At 28.6% G+C, this 23293-nt stretch overlaps 3 protein-coding genes across 3 annotated transcripts; all 3 read left to right on the top strand.

Moving 5' to 3' along the window:
* Positions 1-854: 854 nt before the first annotated feature.
* OCT59_016926 (uncharacterized protein) lies at positions 855-7662 on the top strand (the record flags this gene model as incomplete). The annotated part of the gene is made up of 10 exons (XM_066146016.1): positions 855-1159; positions 1263-1772; positions 1853-2043; positions 2142-2408; positions 2499-4200; positions 4272-4526; positions 4596-5112; positions 5238-5334; positions 5410-6293; positions 6520-7662. 10 exons carry the CDS (start codon positions 855-857, stop codon positions 7660-7662), a joined length of 5871 nt encoding a protein of 1956 aa, XP_066003745.1.
* A 1624-nt stretch (positions 7663-9286) lies between these two features.
* On the top strand, positions 9287-10555 carry OCT59_016925 (uncharacterized protein; the record flags this gene model as incomplete). Its single annotated transcript, XM_066146015.1, has 2 exons — positions 9287-9900; positions 10357-10555. The coding sequence occupies 2 exons, from the start codon at positions 9287-9289 to the stop codon at positions 10553-10555; spliced, it is 813 nt and encodes a 270-aa protein (XP_066003744.1).
* A 9339-nt stretch (positions 10556-19894) lies between these two features.
* Positions 19895-20578, top strand: OCT59_016924 (uncharacterized protein; the record flags this gene model as incomplete). The annotated part of the gene is made up of 1 exon (XM_066146014.1): positions 19895-20578. The coding sequence occupies one exon, from the start codon at positions 19895-19897 to the stop codon at positions 20576-20578; it is 684 nt and encodes a 227-aa protein (XP_066003743.1).
* Between the last annotated feature and the right edge of the window lie 2715 nt (positions 20579-23293).

The raw sequence follows: 23293 nt of genomic DNA, 5'->3' as shown, positions 1-23293 counted from the left end.
TATTGAAAAATCTATACTATCAAGTATTAGTTCTTTCAAAGTTTCTGATCGAAATTCCAATTCCAAGTTAAATGAAATTTTCTGATATACATAAATATTCTCTTTAAAGGTTGTAATTTGATAATATCCGTATATTGTTTTACATATATGCCATTAAGAGAATTAATCCATAGTTCTATATTAACAATATCATTAATATCATTACAAAATGTAGAAATCATATTTAAAAATTTAGTGGTATTTCTGACGTTTTTTAGGACAAAAGAGAAAAAGAAAAACGAATAAATAAAAAATTCATTATAAATATGTTATTTAACATGTTTGTTTAAATTATACCCCAATTTTTTCAGACAAAAGGACTTTAAACTAATTATTAATTTGGAACGGCCTTGCTATAAATAAAATTATATCATGTTGAACCGAGTATTAATCAATTTTCATTTTTCAAAGGGTTTGACTTCGGGTACTACTTGACTACTCGTCTACTCGTAATACTGGAATCTTGTATGCAGTAACCCATGATCAATTCCGTAACTGGTAATCATCATGTGAATCTGTGAATGTGAAAATATAAAACGAATAAACAAATGTATTTTAAATAATATAACAGATAATCAAATTTATCATTCACATGTTTATTCACATGATTTCGTCTGTATTCATTGTGTACGGTGTGAGTTCTGCATAAAATTTCAAACTTTTTTAAATTTTCTTTGTTTACAAAATTGCGTAATTGCGTCAGTGTGTGTGATTAAATGATCAACATTTCAGATTTCCAACATTTCCGAGCTGAAATTGCCAATTTCTTTACTTATTCTTCATAAATACTATACTTATTATTGATTTTTCGCTAAATGTTTCAAAACCCAATTATTGTCGTCTGTAGCGGAGGTCTTTCTGGTCTTATCTTCGCTCTTTCTTTATCCGAAGTTTTTGTTACGAAAGAAATTACAGGAAAAATTCTTCTTTATCATGAATATTATAAAATTCGTAATTCGAAAGACCAGTCTTCTTCGTTAAATAAGAATGAAATTTTACGTCTTCCACAAAGTGTCCGTGATTATGTATCTTCTCCATATTCTCTACATGGATTCGAAGACCGACTTTTGGAGTTGATTAAAAAACTTCCCAAGGAAACTGTCCAACTTATTCACGAAAGGTATATATTATAAAATGTGTCAATCCGCAGTAATTTAAGTCTTTTGGTCATCGAAAGTTAAATACGTTCAATTCTAACAAAATTTTCCATTTTATTTAATCAGGTTTGACCCTGCACAAACGAGTCAAGATTTTAGATTTGATTTATTGGTTCTCGCAGATGGTTATAGCGTTAACCTTTATGACAGTTGCCAGTTCGAAAAAGAAGTTATTTCCAATCATTATGAATTAGAAATTAACTTTAGTCTTACCGAAAATCATTTTCAGAATAGCGAAATAGAGATCTTATCTTCATTTCAGATAAGATATTTGATGCAATTACAACAAAATAATCAAAATCTCAAAATAAATTTATCGAAATCTGAATTCGACAATATTGAACTTGATTCTGGTTCAAATTCAATAAAGAATAATCCTTGGTTTACGAATATTATACAAGACGGTTTTAGATTCTTTGAAATCAATAATTATGACTTGGGTTCAATCTCAAAAGTTTCAACTGACTCGTTAGTAAATAAAGAGTTCTATAAAAGCTATCAACATGGTCATAATGAAAATCTTGTGTGCGTGATTGGTGAATCGGCATTTAATTGTAAAGCTTGGCAAAATAAGAGGTAATTAATTTAGATAAACAACATCGGCGGTAACACAATGTGTACTAATACTGCATATTTTTTATGATAAAATCTTCCAGTATGAGCCTCGAAATTGCAATATCAACAGCTACGATATTAGCTGAGAAAATTTCCGATGAGCATGAACAAAAAATATCACTTGAAATAACTCGTAATATTCTTGATAAATTTTCCAATGGAATGTTAAACTATAAAAAAGAACTCGTACATCAATTTCAACTAAGAAGCATGGATAATATTCTTTCACAAGGTAAATTATCAAGACATATTCCTACGATATATTTTTTTCAAATAATACTGATGTATTTATAACAAACTTTTGTTTATTTATTTTCTTTTTTTTTAAAGTTATCCATAAAACCATTAATAATTATAATAAACAGTATCCAGATGATCAATCGCCTATCGACTCCTCTGATTTTATGACTACTCTGAACAAATATCCACGATTATTTGAGATTGATGTTCTCGATCAATTAAAAAAAGAGTACGTTAATAATGTCAAAATTTCTGCGCCCTTCATTAAAAAGCTAGATAGAATTCAAAACATAGTAAATTACTTTATAATTTTTGAATCATGCTTATCTTCTCATAAGAATATAGAGTCAAATAAAGGTAATTTTTCGTTATTTAGTACGTTCTTTTTATATAAAATGATTTATAACTATAATTACCATAATTAATAACTTTATTTATATTTTATAGGTGATTTGGTCAAATTAAGTCAATCTGTAATTCTTGATAAAAGCCTGGATCATGACGATCATATCTCTGATACAAGTTCTGAGGATTCTGATGACTCATCTGATAATGAAACGCAACCTGAATCTTTATCACTCGAGGAGTTTTTCCAAATTACTTTTGGAGACGAGCCAATCAGTTATGACGCTACAAACTTTGTAGTAGATGAATTGACTGAAGAAATATTTAAAGTTAAAGTGATACCTTCTTTAAAAGATCCTACAAATGGAATTCTTAGAAATATATTTCCATATATCATCGATATAATTAATAGAACCATTTCATTGCAACGTATTCAGGATTGCATTAGACAAATTTCAGACTCCAAAGAACTTGATGACTCTTCACAGACATTAAAACGATTAGTTGACTGCAAAGGAAGAGATTATCTTGTAGCTTTCTTGGATAAAGTACCAAAAAAAGCACTTTCGAAAATCTTACTTTCGCTTACTCGAGCGAATATTCCCATTCCATTATTATTCACAAATAAAAATGATTTTAGCCAAAAAGGTCTTCGAGTATTAAGAGAAATTCATAGTTTAATACTTCAAGAAAATTATCATTTATTATTATCATTCAATCTAACTACGAGCGAATTATCTTCACCATTCTCAAAAATGCTTTATCCAATTATTTGTAAACCTCGTGAAGATGGTTTAAGTATTACCTCGACTGGTTCAATCGATATTTCTTTTCATCCCGCTTCGGAAAATTATGAACGAAAACCTATTGCTATAGCTGAAGTATACTTTGAAGAAAACCCACATCAGACTTTTCTTAGCCTAATTAATAGCTTCTCACAATTTGCATTTTACATGTTCTTACATGTAAATGATCAAGATTTTGAAGGAAACTCGCCATCTAGTGAATTAAATCAACTTCTTAATACAATCTTAGCAGGATCCGATAATTTATTCATTTCAAAAATATCTGTAATATATTGGAGTAAATCAAAAAAAAATAATGATCCCTTCAGTAAACGTAAAAAGACTTTAAAAAAATTACTGGAACCACACTTCAAGTCTGAATGTATTAAAATTGAACAAATTTCTAACGACTTTAATCAATTTACCGAAAAGAAAAAAGATGACGTAATAAAAAAACTGTCAATACTCGAATCAAAAATTGTCCATCCATCACTATTTCTTAAATTATTAGATGGAAGTACTTTAAATATTTGGAAAAGTGAAACTGAAAAATCTGCATTCGCTTCTAAAATGAAGTCCATCGAATTTAATGGCAAATCAGATATTTTTCGTGCGACTCATCTAGAACATGAGATTGAAGCATTAAATGATAAGAAATCTACAACAGAATCACAAGAGAATTCAATATTCATATCTGAAGGAGAAATTCTTAATAAAATACAACAATATCGAAAAGAACAAGTTGAAATTAATACAAAAGAACCATTATCAATTTTCATTGATTTTGCAAAATTAATTAATGAAAATAATATAGAAAAAATAAGAGATTTTTCCTGTCAAATTGATGATTTTTTCAAAAAGTTTTTACATGAATTACAAAATTCAAAGAACGATGTAGAACGAACTGAAATCAATAGGATGATTGAGGAGAATGATATTTCTATCCATGACTTTTGGCTTGAATTTATTATATTATCTGAATTGCATAATAATCCTCGTAAATCTGTGTTAGAACAATTGTAAGTATTTAATCGTAAGTATATTTAAAAATTTATTTAAAATTTTAAAATTTATTTTTTTATTAAATTAGATATAATGTTAACTCAAAAAAACTGCAAGAAGCGTTCAAAACATGGATCCTTGAAGGAGAACCTTTGCAATTCCTCGATGGTTTATCATTACGCTCTCTTCCAACGAAGTTTTTATCCTGTGTTTTAGGTAAATTGATGACAAATGTTGAACGAAGATTAATTGTAATCTCAGTTATTGGACTAGAAAGTTCAGGGAAATCCACTCTTTTGAATTATTTATTCCATTGTGGATTTGCAACTTCTGCTTCAAGATGGTAAATATTTTATTAATAATCATTAGCCTTTTTTAAATATTATAAAATTAATATTTATTTTCTTTTTAGTACAAAAGGAGTATATATGAGTTATAGAACCGCGAATTTTGAGGGAAATACGATTGATCTTTTAATTCTTGATTCCGAAGGAATGGCATCAACTACTCAAAAATATATTACTCACCGTACCAATTTTGATAAAAAAATAACACTATTAGCATTAATGTGTTCGCAGAATATAATAATTAATACAAAAGGGTTAACAAGTGATATTGGTGATATATTAGAAGTATCTTCATGGCATTTGGACGCTCTTAGACATAGACAATCAAAACCGAGATTACATTTTGTACTTCGTGATATGATTGGTATGATAGAAGCTCAAGAACCAGCATTTAAGGATATTGTTGATGGACTAAAAAAAATGTTTGAGCAAATTCCTGGTTGTGTTGACACATTGGAGGATTTCATGTCAGTTGAACAACAAGACATTCATTTATTAGAAAATGCATTTAGCAGTTATCCAGATGAATTTCGTTCTCGTACTAACAGTATCGGAAAAACCGAAACCATTAATTTACCAGCCGTAAGTATATATATATATTGCTTGTTCTCACCACTCTCTGCAATAACCTCGTTTTTAATCATTTTCATTTATTATTTATTATAAATAATGTTTAAAAATTATTGATTTATATATCTTTAAAATAGGAAGTATTTTCTACAAGAATTTCAAATTTACGACAATCACTCCTAAAATCTGCTCTATTGCGCAAAAATACGTCAGAACAATTCACAAATGTACAAGGTATTAAAATTATCTGTCATTATCTCATATTTCACTTTACATAAATTAGATAGTATATTTATACACTCTTTTTAGGATTTATTCCGTATATGAAGACCGTATGGGGTAAAATTAATACATATGGAAGTTTTCTTCATTTTAAAAATTTTAAAGAAATTCAAGAATGGCGTCAAATGCGTGTTATTGTTAATACTATCAAAGAAAGTGAATTGCCAGAATTTATTACGAATTCTAAGGACATAATTAATAATTGTGTTAAAGAAATTGAATCAGATTATTCAAAATGGACTCAAATTGAAAGAGAATTTAGATCTGAATTAGATATTCTTAATGATAACTGGACAGAAAAATGTCTGAAATATTATTCCAAATTTGTACAAGAACAATTTGATGCTGATATTATAGAAGAAGGAAAGAGACTTATTCGTAATATGATCACGGTAGAAAGAAGAGAACAAGATGCTCAATGGATGTCTTTAGTAAGAAAATATAAAGATGATTGGTTAACACAATGCGCGATAAAAAAAGCTGGTAAAAAAATCCAGGGATTAAATACAACTGGTTTTAAAAAGATCAATGAAGCAGAATGTGCAAAAATATTTGAAGATATTTGGAAAGAGGTAGAAGATGATAAAAAAGAATTTAATCGTCAGATGGTATATCAGTCAGAAAAATTAAAACAACATGTTCAAGAAACTTTTAATAATGCTGTTAGTGAATTTAGTTCAACAGTACGTCAAGATTCAAAAGAAAAAGAAAAATTCAAAAGAGTTTTTTGGATAAGTATAAAGAAACCATCAACTTTGGAAGAAAATATTAATATTGATGTGAAACAAATTCAAAATATAATTGAAAAAACAGATTTTTTGAGTCCTTTTACGCAAAAAACGATCAAAAAAAAGACGGCTAAAGAAATTAATGACAAATTTATGCAGACAATTGATGGAATTACTTCTGAAGTGAGACGAAAATCATCTTTACATATTGAATATGGACAGACAATCAAATGGCTAGAAACAATATGTAACTGTTTATTTGAATTTACATAATCACCAACTAGTAAAATTGAATTTAAGATTGAATTTGATATTTTTGAGGTAATTACTATTACATAATGTTTTACATAATATTTCTTATCTCATGCTTACATGTATTAATCGAATATTAAATAATTTATATTTACAGAAATATTTAAGATCACAAATATATAATACATTGAGTAATAATACTATTGAATGGGAAAATCAACAAAAAGAAAACTTGGATAACTTGAAAAAAAATTTATCATTATTATTTAAAAAGACTTTAGCAAATTTTTCTTATGAAAGTCTCTCCAAGGAAGTTCTTAATTATCTATCAATAGCATTTAAGCAACAAATATCAGAAATCGAAGAATCGGTTGATCAAAGTCTTCAAAATTATTTAAGAGAAAGTTGGACGGACGCATACACTACAACAAATCATGCTTACATGCAAAGTTTTGATGTATTAAACATTAATGAAATTCGAGAATACCTTAGAGACCCGATAGAATATATGAATAAAATTTTTAATTCCAGTCTTTCCGTATATATAAAAAGTTTGGTGAATTCAAAATTATGTGAAATCGATAATTATTATAAAAATACAATAGAAGGTCTAACAAATGCTGTTTCTAAATTGAGTTCATTATTTGATCCAAGTAAAGAATATGAACAACTGCAATTATCAAGCCTTTTTAATGATTTGCCAGTAGACTTTTCCAAAATTTTAAAAGATGTGAATAATCTGCTTGGAAGTGTTACTATTAAAAAACCTGTTGATTTTTGTGATTTACTTCATAAGTCCTTAAAAAATATACAAAATATATGGACTGATAATGAAAAATCTGAATCAAAGGAAAAAATGTTTATGTATTTGGAGGCAAAATTGGTTTATTGGAATAAAATTGGTTGTTCAGCAAGATGTCCACTTTGTTCTTCCAAATGTGAGCTACCAGATGATGGTCATACTAAACATCAAGTATCTAAACATTTACTTTCAGCTTTTTCTGGTTTTCGTGATGTAAAAACAAGGTTTCCAACTTTAATCATATGTACTGAAGACAAATCTTATAACAGCAAATGGGGATGTGATAAGGATTCAATTTATTTACCCCTCACTGAATTTTTGTCTAAATATCATCCGTCATGGCTTCCTTTTCCTCGATCAGAACCTTCTGATGAACATATAAAAAAAATGCGTGCAATCTGGTGGAAACTTAAAGATGAACTATGTGAGGAGTATAGCATGATTGATAATACTGATCCTTTATGGAAATTCAAATATGGAAACCTCATTTCTGAATAATTAACTATTATTTCATGATATTAGATGATATTAGTCTTATTTTGTTTCAATTTTTTTTTTATAAAATTTAAAAAATTTTTCTTTTTTTTGGTCAAACATCTTGTATTCAAATGACCAGTAATTTACCATGTTTTTTGTAATTATAAAAATATAAATAAAAAAGAACGATTTTTATTTTAGATCATCATGATTAGCTTTAGCCTGTTGCATTGCAACAGGGTTAACTGGGTTTATATCAATATAACTGATAACAATAAATTTGTTTTATATTAAGATAAATTAGATCTTATATAATATTATCATGTTCTTTTATTTTTAAGTGAAAAAAATATGCAAAAAAAATCATACAAAGCATATTTATTCAATAAAAAAATTATTTTATTTTGATTATATTGCTGATCCAAACCTAAGAGGTGAAAGAACAAAATAAAAGAAAAATTAGAAAAAAAAATTAGAAAAAAAAAATTAAAATCACTCTTGAACAGAACTGTATTAGTGATGAAATCTCGCCATCGGAACGTACACATGACCTGACAGCAATCAACATTATAATTACCAGTTACGGAATAGATCAGGCGCAGACGAATCACACATCGCAATTCAAAATTTATTTATACCAGATACAGGGTAAAAAAAACTTCTTCCTCAATTTCTTAAAAACATAATAATTCCGCAGTAAAAAATAAAAATTTTTTTACTTTCGTTTTTATTAATATGGAAGATAGTAGAAATATACAAATAGCTGAAAATACAGTGTTCGGAAATGATCTGGTCATTTGACCTTTTAAATGATTTATGAAATCATTTGTCATTATTCATAATCATTTGTCATTTGGTCATTTCAATCATTTGATTTTGATTGGCTAATATTTATCACATAAATAATCATGTGACTATAATTAAAAAATAATGAATTAGAGGTCTGCATTGACCACTATTTTACAACCCGGCCCGGTCTGCACTTGGAAATTAACATAAAGTGCCCGGCCCGGACTTAAAATATTAAAAACCTAGCCTGGACCGGACTCGGACTTTTATTATATCATTTTGTTGTAAAAACAAAAAAATCGGCCAACTTAATTTTGGCCAGTTTAATTTTGGCCGGAATTAAGGCGATTTTGGCCAGAATTATGAAAATCCGGGTTCAACGAAAATTCATGTGCCGGCCCGGATCCGGCCCGGGTGAATTTTGAAGAAAGTTTGCCGGCCCAAACCCGGATCCAGATCCAGGCCGGGTTAGGGTTTCCAGGTTCTGGGTCCCGTTTGCTAATGAATGTAGTGTAGGCAAAAATTATAATGCTGACCAAAATTACATTCAAATGACCAAAAGTCATTTGTCATTTAAGCATTGAAATGACATGTTATTTGTCATTTGTCATTTGAATCATTTGGTCATTTCAAGTCATTTGCCAAACACTGCGAAAATAAGTTTCCTTATGGAACTGGCGAAGAATATAGATTTTTACATTTTACATATACACATTATTTTCAATATTGTGAAAGTCTTTTTACTTCATTTTTTTCTGGACCTCAAGTAGAAGTTCAAAATAATATTTTAAAAGCAAATTTTGGTCTATCAAATGAATAAATACTCAGTTGGGAGAATAAAGCCGCTCACTATAAAATGACACCTCAAAGTTTTTCTTTTTTTTTACATGTTGCTATGTACTCTGCTTCTCAGGGTTTTAACGCAGTATACTCTGGAATAAAAAAGCGCAGTGAAGGAAGAAAGCAAATGTTACGTTTAGTGAGAAAGCATAAAGAAAAGTCTAAAAAGGGCAAGAAGGCTAAAAAAAATAAGAAGAAAAAACACCAATCTGAAGATTCCGATTCTGATGTGCTTACAGATGTAAGTACTAGTGAAATAATAAGAAATACTGATGATGATGATGATCAATTGGGTGTTGATCAAGATGTAATTATAAATCGGTCGATTGCGGATGCCTCTGGATCACAATCACATGTTGACCAATATATTGATATGGACATCTTAACAGTACAACCTATTTCTGAACTGGATGTAATGCCTCAGCCGCAGCTTGTAAAACAACCAGTTGACAATTCATCTAATTTGACAAAATCTTCGAATAAAAAAAAGAAGTCAAATAAAAATATTATTCAACAAGTTATTACAGGTCATAAACCAAATGATGATGATACATCACGGATTAGAAATATATTGGTTTATGATGTTCCAGTATCCTTGACACCAGAAGAAATTCTGCAACAGTTAACTCTGTGGGGAAAGACTATCTCGTTACAAATGAAACAACAAAAGAAATACCAGACAGTTCGTTTGAAGATAGAATTAACTTCCTTTTGTCTAGCCCAGTTCAAAGGTAATGATGGTCTGATTTGGACTACGAATTTAGGGAGGATACCAGTTCAGTAATTTCCAGCAAGGTGGACACTCAAAGAAAGAAAACAATATGAGAAGTTTCAAGCTACAATTCGAAAAATTCCAGATTCGATGACAGTAGCAACCTTATAGAAAGACTATCACCCACATTCATTCCTTACTGCGATTAATGGTTTGAAAAGCTTTAAAATTGTACAAACAGCAAAAGGGGATCGTAAGCTTATTGGTTATTTTGAAAAGTGGGTTGATATGCGTACAGCATTAGATAATCAATATGATTAAGAGCAACAGCACCTGTCTTGGAATCGACATGATCCTCCAATGCAATGAACAAGGTTATTTGGCAATAATGCCAACAAGGATCAGAAAAGAACTTCAGGAAGTCGACAGACTGATAAAAGTCAAAAGAATTCTAAGAATCCTAAAAAGAAACCACCTGAGAAGCATAAAAAGCAGAAAAAAGATAAGTCCCGTAAAACATCACGATCTAAGGTCTTAGCGGAAATTTTAGATGTTTTGCGTAAATTAATTTAGGATATACTAGATTTTTTTAGGTTTTAGAATTGTTTTATGTTATAGTTTTATTTTTTTTTATAGAGAAATATCTTTGAGCTAGTCACCTAAGGATGTACGAATACCGGTAGGATGTTTTATGCATGTAAAAGTATTTGGGCAGGCATAATGGTAGATAGTTCTTTTGAACACATATTCTTAAGTCACCAAGTTTTTTATTAGTTTTTATTCGATCTTATATTTAAACTAGATTAGTTCAATTTTGTATATTTTTCTTTTATAATAAATTTTTCCTTTATTTAAAAAAAAAAAAAAAAAATACCAGATACAGGGTAATCTAAAACTCTCTGTTACACATGAATTTCTTTAGTTATATAGATCAAATAATAATAAAATTTTACAAATTATGGTCAACTCATTTTAAGTAGTGCTCCTAACAGATCAGTTCAGACCGGATTCAGCTTAAATCTGATCCGATCTGATTTTTATTTTAATAGATCTGATCTGATCCGAATCCGATCAGATCTGGTTCAATTTGATCTGAATCTGGTTCGGATCCATTTGAATCCGATTTGAATCTGATCCAAATCTGGTTCGGATCTGGTCCTTGTCCTAAAAAAAGGAAGGGAACGTTAATTACGTTCCTCAAGTAAAAGAAAAAAACAAAAAAAAGAAACGAACTTACCATAGTTCATTCTTTTTTGAATCCTGGTCGTTCAGCTTCGTCTCACGTCCAGGTTTCCTAAAAAAAAGAAAGGGAACGTTAATTACGTTCCCTTAAGTAAAAATAAAAAAAAACTAAAAAAAAGAAACGAACTTACCATAGTTTGTTCTTTTTTTTGAATCCTGGTCGTTCAGCTTCGTCTCATGTCCAGGTTTCTAAAAAAAAAGAAAGGGAATGTTAATTACGTTCCCTAAGTAAAAACAAAAAAAAAAACAAAAAAAAGAAACGAACTTACCATAATTCATTCTTTTTTTTGAATCCTGGTCGTTCAGCTTCGTCTCACGTCCAGGTTTCCTAAAAAAAAAGAAAGGGAACATTAATTAGTACGTTTCCTTAAGTAAAAATAAAAAAAAACAAAAAAAAGAAACGAACTTACCATAGTTCGTTCTTTTTTTGAATCCTGGTCGTTCAGCTTCGTCTCACGTCCAGGTTTCCTAAAAAAAAAGAAAGGGAACGTTAATTACGTTCTCTTAAGTAAAAATAAAAAAAAACAAAAAAAAGAAATGAACTTACCATAGTTCATTCTTTTTTGAATCCTAGTCGTTCAGCTTCGTCTCACGTCCAGGTTTCCTAAAAAAAAGAAAGGGAACGTTAATTAGTACGTTCCCTTAAGTAAAAATAAAAAATAAAATAAAAAAAAACGAACTTACCATAGTTCGTTCTCTTAAATCCTGGTCGTTCCTTCGTCTCACGTCCAGGTTTCCTAAAAAAAAAAGAAAGGGAACGTTAATTACGTTCCCTTAAGTAAAAAAAAATAAAATAAAATAAAAGAAACGAACTTACCATAGTTCGTTCTCTTAAATCCTGGTCGTTTCTTCGTCTCACGTCCAGGTTTCCTAAAAAAAAAAGAAAGGGAACATTAATTACATTCCCTTAAGTAAAAAAAAAATAAAATAAAATAAAAGAAACAAACTTACCATAGTTCGTTCTCTTAAATCCTGGTCGTTCCTTCGTCTCACATCCAGGTTTCCTAAAAAAAAAAGAAAGGGAACGTTAATTACGTTCCCTTAAATAAAAAATAAAAAATAAAAAAAAGGAACGAACTTACCATAGTTCGTTCATTTTTTTTAAATCCTGGTCGTGTCGTTAGGCTTCGTTCGTCCAGACTTCCTACTAAAAAAGAAGGGAACCGTTAATTACGTTCCCTCAAGTAAAAAAAACAAAAAAAAAGAAATGAACTTACCTAGTTCGTTCTTTTAAATCTTGGTCGTCCGGCTTTGTCCGTTCGTCCAGGAAAAGTTTTTTAAAAAAAAAAAAATTTTTTTTTTTTATTTAAAAAAAAATCTGATCCGAATCTGTTCAGATCGGATCAGATTTTCTTGTGTTATGATCTGATCTGATCCGAAATTAATCGGATCAGATTTTTTTTAAATCTGATCTGCTCTACGGATCAGAATTTTGAAAACCGAACCGGATCTGACTCGGATCAAATCTGCGGATCCAGATCAGATCGGATTTTTTTTAGAGCACTAATTTTAAGTCCTGTATGACCCACTGTTAAATTCATTGATTACAGAAAGACCCTATTTCTAAGAAGTTTTTTATATCGTTAGATAACTCTGCCCAAATCTTGCAACCATTTTTTTACTATGAATGATAAAAAAAGTAATTTATACAATTATATGATGATCATGTAACTACTGCGATAAATCTATTTAATTTTTTATAAAACCATGTAAATGAAGGTAATAAACATATTAGTATATTTTTATGGTAAAAATACACTGCAGACTTTATAAATGATGAAAAACCTGTTATTACAACAGTAAAGTCAAATTACTCCGCAGTTAATCCAACAATTTACTTATATTGCAAAATATAGTGTACTCCTAACTCAGATTTGCAATAAAACATTTTTTCTCTTGTGTTAACTTTCAAACTATGAATTGTTTAATTAGATTTATATATTAATTCTTTTAAATTCTTGCCACGAAAGATATTCCGTATTGTTTTGTTTTGTAAATCCAAATAGAATCAAGTTGAAATTAAAAGATTTAGTTTCAAATTAGCTTTAATAGGTTTCATATTTCATAACAGTAAGTGGATTTTTAGTCTTTACTAACTGACACGCGTCAGGTGTTACCTGTATCGCACAATAATGTCTTCTATAGTAAAACATTTTTTTATCAATGAAATTACTTATATTCTATAAGTAAACTTATATATCATAAATCCACAATGAAAATTTTATGCTTATTTAATTTATTGAAATTATATTTTGTAAAATTCCTGGAAAATTTAATATTTGCCCTATAAAAAATTTTTATCTGAATATTTACATTATTTCTCTGTGTCTTCCGTAAAAATTCTGTGAAAATGATACATTCACGGATATCCGTGTTAGCGAGATGAAATTTCCATGATTTGAGGTTATTAATTCCATGAAAATGATATATTCCCAGAAAAAGCATGGAAAGATAAAACACGGATCAGATTTTTTACAGGGTTATTTATACCTTAATGTTATGTGATAAGTGACGCGCATCAGGTATCTTATATAGAGAAATTCTCATACATTATATTTCATACCATTATGATAATAAATTATTTAAATTTAAATTTTCATAATTTCACTTGCATTAAATCATATCTTTCAATAATCATTTCATTAAGGCCGGAGATTAATCTGACTTAAGTAATTTCAGATTTTATACAACTGATCCAAGACATAAATTCCATGAGCTTTTCAATTTTCATACTGATAAGTGGAAATAATTGGATTTTGGTGCTGAAATTTAATAAAGGCCCAGTGTATCAGAGCAATGTAAAATGTTAAATATTAAATAAAATATCTTTTAAAAATAATATAAATGTTAAAATTTAATACAATATATTACCTAAGAAAGTATTGTAGTTGCAGTGAAATATTCAATTGCATTTTTGCCATATCCCTAGCATAAGCAATGATGTCATCCAACTGTTGCGTAACTCTACCCAAAGTTTAGTAGATAGTTATGTTGTAAAAAAAAGAATTTAAATCACCAAATAGTAGTTTTTGGCTTTTAAGTTATTTAATTCACATCCCAGTGGTATAACTTTATACAAGTTTTTGCGAATATCATACTACTATCATACTTGATCGTATAATAATTGTAAAATATAATGTAACCCTGCGTATCAATTCTGAAAAATATATACAGTCTACTCACTTTATAACGAAGTGAGTGGTTCGTTAACATGATATGAAAATCTGATATAACTTGGAAAAATTTTGTAATATTATACTTGTATTATGGACAACGCATGTCACAAAATATCTCCATATATTAAAATTATAACAAAAATTCGTTATAATAAATAAGATGATGGATGCTATCTATAAATCATCGATGGAAGAAGAAATAGGAGAGTTGCTACAGATGAAAAGTCAGCATGATTTATTCGGAAAAAATGAGAAATATATTTTTAATGGATCAAAGAAAAAAGTTCGCCCGCATCCTCAAATACGATGTCTAAGAAGGACCCCGAGCTATTAGTATATAGGTCAGGGAATTAGATGCATAACCAACTTAATACCCTTTTCAGATGCAAGATTTTTTATTTGCGTAAAATCGTCAAAATTTTTTAAAAGGTCTGATTTTTATTTTGCATAATTTTGACCAAATTTCAAGATAGTAAGAAGTTGACGATGCTTATTTTTAATATAAATTAGAAATTTTGTCATATCTTATAGAGATCAATAGCAGATTAAAACTTACTTATTTTATATAATAACCACAAAATTACCATATGACTATTGAAACACAATTCTTTGTTATTTATAAAAAAAAAAATTTTTTTTTTGTCCTTTATAGAATATCTATTCTATAAAGAGTTTTTAATGTTAAAGTGGAAGTACAGTAAAGAAAGACTCTTAAAACACGAATTTTGTGCCCACATTATTTATCCAAAAAAGGTGGTATGCATATGTGGTAAAGTTATTAAGCTGAACCAAAAATGGGAAGAAGATTATCTAAACTGACATGCTGGGAGTTCTGGTTGTAAAGCTAAGGAAGGTCAAAGATCAATTTACAATTTCTTTAAATCTACTAAAATCTAACGTATTGAAAGTTCAGATGATGAATGGGATTCAGATATTTATGATGGAAATTTCATATTGAAACTTTAGTACAAAAGTATCCAGATTTTGTATCAATGTGAACAAATTTTTTAGCTAATCAAAGTTTTGCTATACTTTGCTGAAACCTATCGATTTTGAAAAATATGGTAAAAACATTTTTAAAAGGATAAATCTAATTGTAACAGCCTGTTACGCGTCTTATTTGTAACAACCCCCAATTTTATCCAATTAAAATTTAAGATCAGGCGTAATGTAAACAAAACCAAAAGATCAGTCGTGTAACTAAGACAAAAGAATTTTTTAAAAAATTTCAAGAAACTGCTTATAACTTAAAATTTTGTCTATGAAACTGTCTTAAATACATTAAGTAAAAGTTTTCCAAATTAAATTTTGCATATAAAAATTTTATTTGTGAAACACATATTATATTAAATTTATTATTAAAAAAAAATAAAAAAAGGATGTTACAAATAAGATATGTAACAGGCTGTTACAAATACATTTTTTCTTTTTAAAATATGATCACCATATTGCATACGTATTTCTGTTAATTCCATTGTAACTCGATAACAGCAATATGTTAAGCATATGTCAAAAATACGAAATAAAAATATGTCTAGAATATGTTAAACATCAATCAAAAATATGATGAAAATATGTAATAGAAATGTTTTTATTATATATCAAAAATATGTTGGAAATATTATAAATCAATTTATTAAAATAATCAAAAATTTAATTACATGTATACAATATCATATGGCACAAATATTTCTCTCATCTATCAAAAAATTTAAAATACTATATAATTCTTAATAATATTATTATCCATACCAATACCGCATTATAATAAAATATAACATCGATCTCCTTCATTATGCTCAGTATTATGTATTCCTATAATTGTGAAACCACCGTAGTGATTCTTTAGCCTTCTATAAAATAAATATAAATAAAATGTTAATATTATTTCATTAATAAAAAAATAGCTAAATAAATTAAGTTTTTAAAATCAAAACTTACCATCCAATCCACTCAAGAACCAGAATCCATTTCCTATAAAAAAAAGGAAAAGTTAAATATTATTTAAAAAAATTTAATTTTGAAATAATTTAATTTCAAAATTTTGAACTCACCATCCGATCAATTGGAAATCCATCCTATAAAAAAAAAAAAAGAAAAAAACAGTAATCACAATTTTTTATCATTTTCGAATTCATTTTCCCAAAAGTTTACCTTCATCTACTAAATTTCACACAATCCGAACAATATAAAGACCAGTTATCATACCGGGAATTCTGATAATTAAGTCAAAGGAAAACATAAAATAAAAGAAGACGCTACTGTAATTAAACATCTTTCACAAGAGTTCTAAAGACAGGAGTCCTACTAAAGAAATAAAAAAGGTTAATAAAAACTTTTTTTAATTAATTTTCAAAAATATTTTTTGATACTCACTTGGGAATCTGGTGTCTACATCCGTCAGAGCTGATTTCCCTACAAAAAAAGAAAAAATGTAAAAAAAATTTTTTTTCTTTAAAATTTTGAATTCCTATTTTCGAAACTTACAATATTTGAGATTTCAGTTTTTCCAAGTCGGAACTGATTTCCCTACAAAAAAAGGAAAAAAAAAATGATAAAAAGTTTTTTTAAAAGTTTTGAGTTCAACTCGCCATTATCTAGAATTCCAGCTTTCAAGTCAGAGCTAATTTCCTACAAAAATCAAACAAAAATAAGTTTTAAAAAAACTTTTCTAAAGTTTCAAATTTCTGTTTTTGAAACTTACCTATTCTACGCATCCAAACTTGTCTAAAAATATGAAAAAACAAGGCCAATTTCTTACTGAAATCCTAGTATCCAAGCCATTTAAAAAAAAAAGCATTTTAAAAGACGAAATAGAGAAATTTTTTTAAAAAAACCAAAAACCATATCCAAAGAACTAAAAAGTCGCTTAAAAGAGAAAAGAAACAGAACATTAATAATTATTTCATTAAAGAGATAGGCCAGAAACATTCCTCTTACCAAAATCCTTGTCCAAAAATATTCAAAGAATACTGAAATTTACATCCGTCTAAAAAAAAAGAAAAAAGTGAGAGAAAGAGAAGTACATGAAAGAGAGATAGGGAAAAAATGAAAAGAGGGAAGAGGGAATTATGAAAGAGAGGGAAAGGGGGAAAATGAGAGAGGTAAGTTTACCAAAAAAAAGTTTATGCCGAAAAAAGTTTAACTTTTTTTTAAACTTTAACTTTAGACTTTTTTTAAAGTTATACTTTTTTTTAAAAAAAAGTGATATTGTTATATTGCTAATATTAAATCACATGATGCGAATTTATTACAATAAGTTTGTATAACCGAAAATTTGAACTTTTTTTTCCCACTTAAAATACTTATTTATATAAACTTTTTTCCTTTTTTTTCACACTTTTTTTTCCAACTTTCTATAACCTAAAAATTTTTTCTTTCTATAGAAATATTATTATTTTAGTAAAAGCTTTTTTTTCAATGGAAGAACCATTTATAAAGGAACCAGAAAGTATTATATAGTACATGAAAATTTTGGTTTTCTTTTAACTCCAGTTTTACTTTTATTTTTTTGATAAAGTATTACGTTTTACTACTAAAAAAAAAAATATAAAATAAATCTTTTATTGGAAAATGGCCCATATTTTATATTGTGAGTCAAAATAAAAAATGATCAAAGTCATTCAAAGGATTCGTGGCTGATATTGTTATATTATCATGTTTGGCTATGGGTAGCTTTTCTCTTTAGATGGATCTAGATGCGTAAAATTTGGTTGGTATATATGGCAAGCCGAGCTGGACTAAACTATCAGGCATTGGGCGGGTGAAAAATCAAGCATGGATTGACAAAATATTACACCGTGCCTGACATTTTACCTGTTCATGCTTGATATTCATCTGTCCGTGCTTGATATTTATCTGTACGTGTTTGATATTTTTATCTGTTCATGCTTGATGTTTATCTATCACGTGCTTGATATTTTTATCTGTTCATGCTTGTACGTGCTTGATGTTTTGTCTGTTGTAATGCCGTAGCATACCTAGTAAATTTGATAATTGTGAGGCGCAGTATTATATTTAATCTTAGTATATAAAATTTAATTTATTTTTAGTTTCATTTTTTTTTTTATTAATTGGACCGAAAAGTCGTTAAACTATTAATCATGAGAATCAAGGATAATTGGTCTGGGATGACATTAAACTAACAGGTGATTTAAGGATAAATGATGATCCGAGTAGATCATTAAGAGAAAAATATTACAAAGCATAATTAAGAAGTTAATGACGATCAGATGGATACCGAAACAGAATAATGGAATTATTTTGACACAATGGAAATACTTTTAAGGTAATGGAATTAAAATTAGGAATCATAATCCAGGAGGTAAATTATAAATCTGAATTCCTTTAAATAGTCGTGATATTTGGGTTTTCAAAAAGGAGGAGAACCCCAGACTTTAAGAAATAAAAAAATGGTTAAGTATTATAATTCATCTTAATAAAAATAATAACTTGAATTTATTTTTTTTTTGGTGATGAAAAATTGCCACATTAAGTAAAATAATGGAATCAAAGATTACTAATATGGGAAAATTATCGCATTTTGGAATTTTGATATAAATTATTTATTTATTATTTAACAGTATTAGACCAAGCATATTATTGTATTTATTTATATTATTAATAAAGAGATATTTTGTTAATACCTATGGTGGCAATGTGATTATCACGGGCATAGGTGTTACAAGTGGTGCATGCTCCGAGAAAAGAAAGTGATCATTCCCACATGATCACTAGAGGTTATGAATAGGAGGATTTCTGAGAAAAGAAATGATCATTTATCACATGATCATCACAGGTAAAAGATTAAAATCTTTCACCTAAGGATCGACAAAATTAAGAAGTTATAAAATTAAAAAGTTTAAAGTCTTGGTTGAAAAAGAATTTAAAAATGTATTAATGTTAAAATTTTAAGATATGCGAAAATAAAGGTTACCAATGTAAAAAGTATTAATTTGAATAAATATAAACATGTATGTAAAAATAATGTTCAAAAATTATAATTTTTGATCTAACTTGACCACCGGCTGATATGTCAATGAAAAATTATTATTACAATAATTTCCATGCATATGAATCAAATATGCATGGCAGTAATTGATTATCAAGGGAAATGCAAGGCTAATCAAGTTAGAAGGGGTTTTGAATAAAAATATTGTAAATAATTAAATGAAAGGATTAAGATTAAGTCTTGTATGGACTTTGATCATACTAAGTGTACCCAGAGCCGACACTATAAATTAAGATGGCGGGGTTAATACTGTGTGATTTACTGTGTGGTTCTGTGTGAACTCAATTGAGGTATTCTGTGTGATCAATTGGGAATAGGTCTGGGAAGGACCTTTAAAGATAATTCTGTGTGAACTTAGCTAAGAATAATTCTGTGAGGGTACCCAAGAAAATCATGATTACGAAAATAAAAATAATATTTGCTGGACAAATATATTCAAGGAAAGTTATAAAAAGGTGAGGAATTCGATCTCTCACCCATAAAATGGAATACAAAATCAATTTAACAAAAGAGGATTCAGAAAAATATTTGTGTAAAGGAAAAGGAATTAAATTAAAAATTTATAATGAAGATAATAAGGCCATCAGTCTAAAGACCATCTATGATGTTAGACCACCCAAGAGAAAAAAAAAGAGATGTTTGACCTGTGATAATAGAGAACATGTGAAAAGGACCAAAAGTGAGAATAAAGTGGAAAGATTTATAAATGAATTGTTGACACCGGTAAATGTGGAAGACCTATTGATACCAGAAATACAAAATGTAGAAATTCATGATGTTGAAAAATTAGTAGAAAGATACATCAGTCTTGGAAATACAAATGGTAAAAACATCTTAATATGGTACAATATTGGACAAATTTTTGAACGAGAAATTAAAGCAAGAATAAATCAAACAAAGCCAGACCAGACAGCTAGAGAAGAATTATATGATGAAATGATGGAATTTATAGTTGATGAAAGTACTGATGAAAAACAAAAGAAAAAGGAAGCATTAAGGAAAAGGATGCAAGGAGCTATAAAAATATATAAACTTTTTACTGAAATTGGTCAAGATAAGATATATAGAGTAAAGGAAACATTTGCAACGACTATTATAAAATTGACAAATCCGGAAATACGACAAATAATCGGACAAATCAAATATGGATTCACACTCCAACCTTAGGTTGGGAATTTTAAGGAAAAATATAAATTTATTTGTACAAACCTGTAAACTACCATACTCAGTAATGAACAAATGAGGTAAAGGCAAGCCCAGTATAGGTCAAATAAAATATAAAAAGGGATAAAAAGTAAAAGACGTGAAAATTTTTAGAGAATTTTATTAAAAATGGAATGGTACCATGTTTGGAACGCTGAATATATAAACCATAAACAAGAACATGACCTAGGAGTGATAGAACCAGAGGAATGTTTAGCATGTGAAATATGTAACCCAATAGAAAGAGAAGTATCAGCAGCATTCAAGAAATTTTGGGATGCTTTATTTAAATTTGAGGATACAATACTAATGTACAATAATGTAACACATAAAGAATTATTGAATTTATTAAGTATGGACAATAGAGAAAGGGAGGATACAATACATAAAGGAAAATGTAGGAATATAGTAGATAGAATAATTGAATTAATAAGGTACAGACAACAACCAAAAATGAAAGAAAAAGGTTTAAGAATAATAATTGTAGTAATTGTAAGGGATTGTATTGAAGGAAATTTAGAAAATGAAATATTTGACCGGTTAATTGGATGTCCAGAAATAATGGAACATGGATATATTTTGGAAGATTGGGATGTTGAAAACAGATTTCAAAAATTTTGGGAATGGTACGGTTCAATATTAGAATTTGGGGTGGAAGTAATCCATGCGACACCAGAAACGATAGTAATATTCAGGAAATTATTATACATGGAAGAAACCATAACTGAAAATATAAGAAAAGTAATTGATTTAACGAATACAATTGTTTACAGAAACTCATTAGGAAAGGAAGAATCAAAACAACAAGAATGGGAAAGATTGATACAGAAAGTGTTACAAAGATTTATTGACACCAAACAATTTACAAGGGAACCTGAAGACCCAGAAAGTGCTAGTCCTGAAAGTTATGAATTAGAGGACAGTGATGGTAGTATAGGTTATGAAATAAAAATAGAGGACAATGTCGAATGGACAGTGGAATTATTAAAAAGAAAAATTGAAGAAATGGGTGGAAGGTTCACTGACAAAGATATACAAAGAATGTGGGACCTAAAAATAAGGATAGAATTGATATTAACAGAAGACTTTTTAGGTACATTTTTCGAACTAATGGGACTAAGTAATGAAAAATTAAAAGATGAAATAAATGAATGGTTAACGAAAGAAACATTAATATGTGGAAATTGTAGAAATAGAAAGTTACCTGATATGATAACAGACATTGGACAATGTAAAAATTGCGAACAAAAAGAATTATTAAAATTAAAGGATGACTTAGAAAAACTAGGATACGAATTAAATGTGTCAGAAATAGAGAGAATAAGAGAATTCAGGATAAGCAATAGTATAATATTAACAACGGAATTTATGGAAAAATATTTCCAGGAAATTGATACGAATGACAAAGAATTAAGGATAAAATTACATGAATGGATAAATGAAAATACCACATTTTGTAATGAATGTGGAATAAGATGGATAAACAATAAATTTGACGAAGGAAAAACCAAGTGTAGGGATTGTGAAAATGACGAAAATGAAATTGATATCAGGGTCAAAAGATTAAAACAAATATGTGATGATATTAGAGTAGAAATAACTGATGGAGAGTTATTGAGGTTAATTAGTATGAGATATACTGATGGAGAAATATTGAATCAAGAATTTATTGAAATATTCCAAGGAAATAAAAATGAAGTGGAGAAAAATTTAAGGCGGATATTAGACAAATTTCTAAAACAGCAAGCTGGAATTGAGGATAGTGAAAGTAGTGGAAATAAATCTGATGATGAAGAATCGGATGGGTCTGAAAATAAATCAGATGGATCTGGAAAAGATGGAGAAATTTTAAATCCAAATGAAAGTGATAACAATGAAAATTTTGGAGAACCTTATGAAGAAAACATTATAAATAGACCTGACTTTAGCTCAAGTGAAAGTTCAGAATCAAATTCTGAGGATAAAAGTGAAATACCTGATTATAATATAAAAAATTTATTTGAAACACCTTTAACACCACCAATACCACCAATCCCACCAATAGTACCAATAATTATGGGAGCAACAAGAGCTGAAGTAAGGGAAGATTTTAGAGCGGCTTTACTAGCAGCAACGGGACATGATATAGGAGGTAATTGGGCTGGATTAGTCGCAGCCAACCCATTAGCAAATGCAATTGAGGATGCAGGAAATGTAGCTGGAGGAATAATTAGTATGCCACAATTTTATGGAAAGGAAGAAGAAGACGTAAACGATTGGGTAAGACAATTTGAAACAGCATTTACTGCTATAGGAAAAGCAGCAGGAGTAAATGGAGCCAGACAAGCAGCAATGGCAGCTACCTGTTTGAAAGGTGCAGCAGCACAATGGTATAATGAAAAGAAGGAAGCAAACAATGGTCATTTGGTAAATTGGCAAGATAACGATAATGATGATGATTTAAAACATAGGATTAAACAAAGATTTACCAGGGAAGATGTTAGAAAAAGGAAAATGTTAGAATTAAGGAAAATAACACAAGGAGTAAATGAAAATGTTGAGGCATATATGATAAGGTTTAGACAAATATTAAGGATAGCTACCAGAGGCCATGTATTAGATAATGAATTACAAGTGGATAATTATATCGAAGGATTAACACCAGTATTGGGATATCAAGTCAGAAGACAAAACCCAGCA

The sequence above is a fragment of the Rhizophagus irregularis genome, chromosome 25 (assembly GCF_026210795.1).
Source record: "Rhizophagus irregularis chromosome 25, complete sequence".
NCBI classification, from domain to species: domain Eukaryota; kingdom Fungi; phylum Glomeromycota; class Glomeromycetes; order Glomerales; family Glomeraceae; genus Rhizophagus; species Rhizophagus irregularis.
This window is presented reverse-complemented; position numbering and strand designations above follow the sequence as displayed.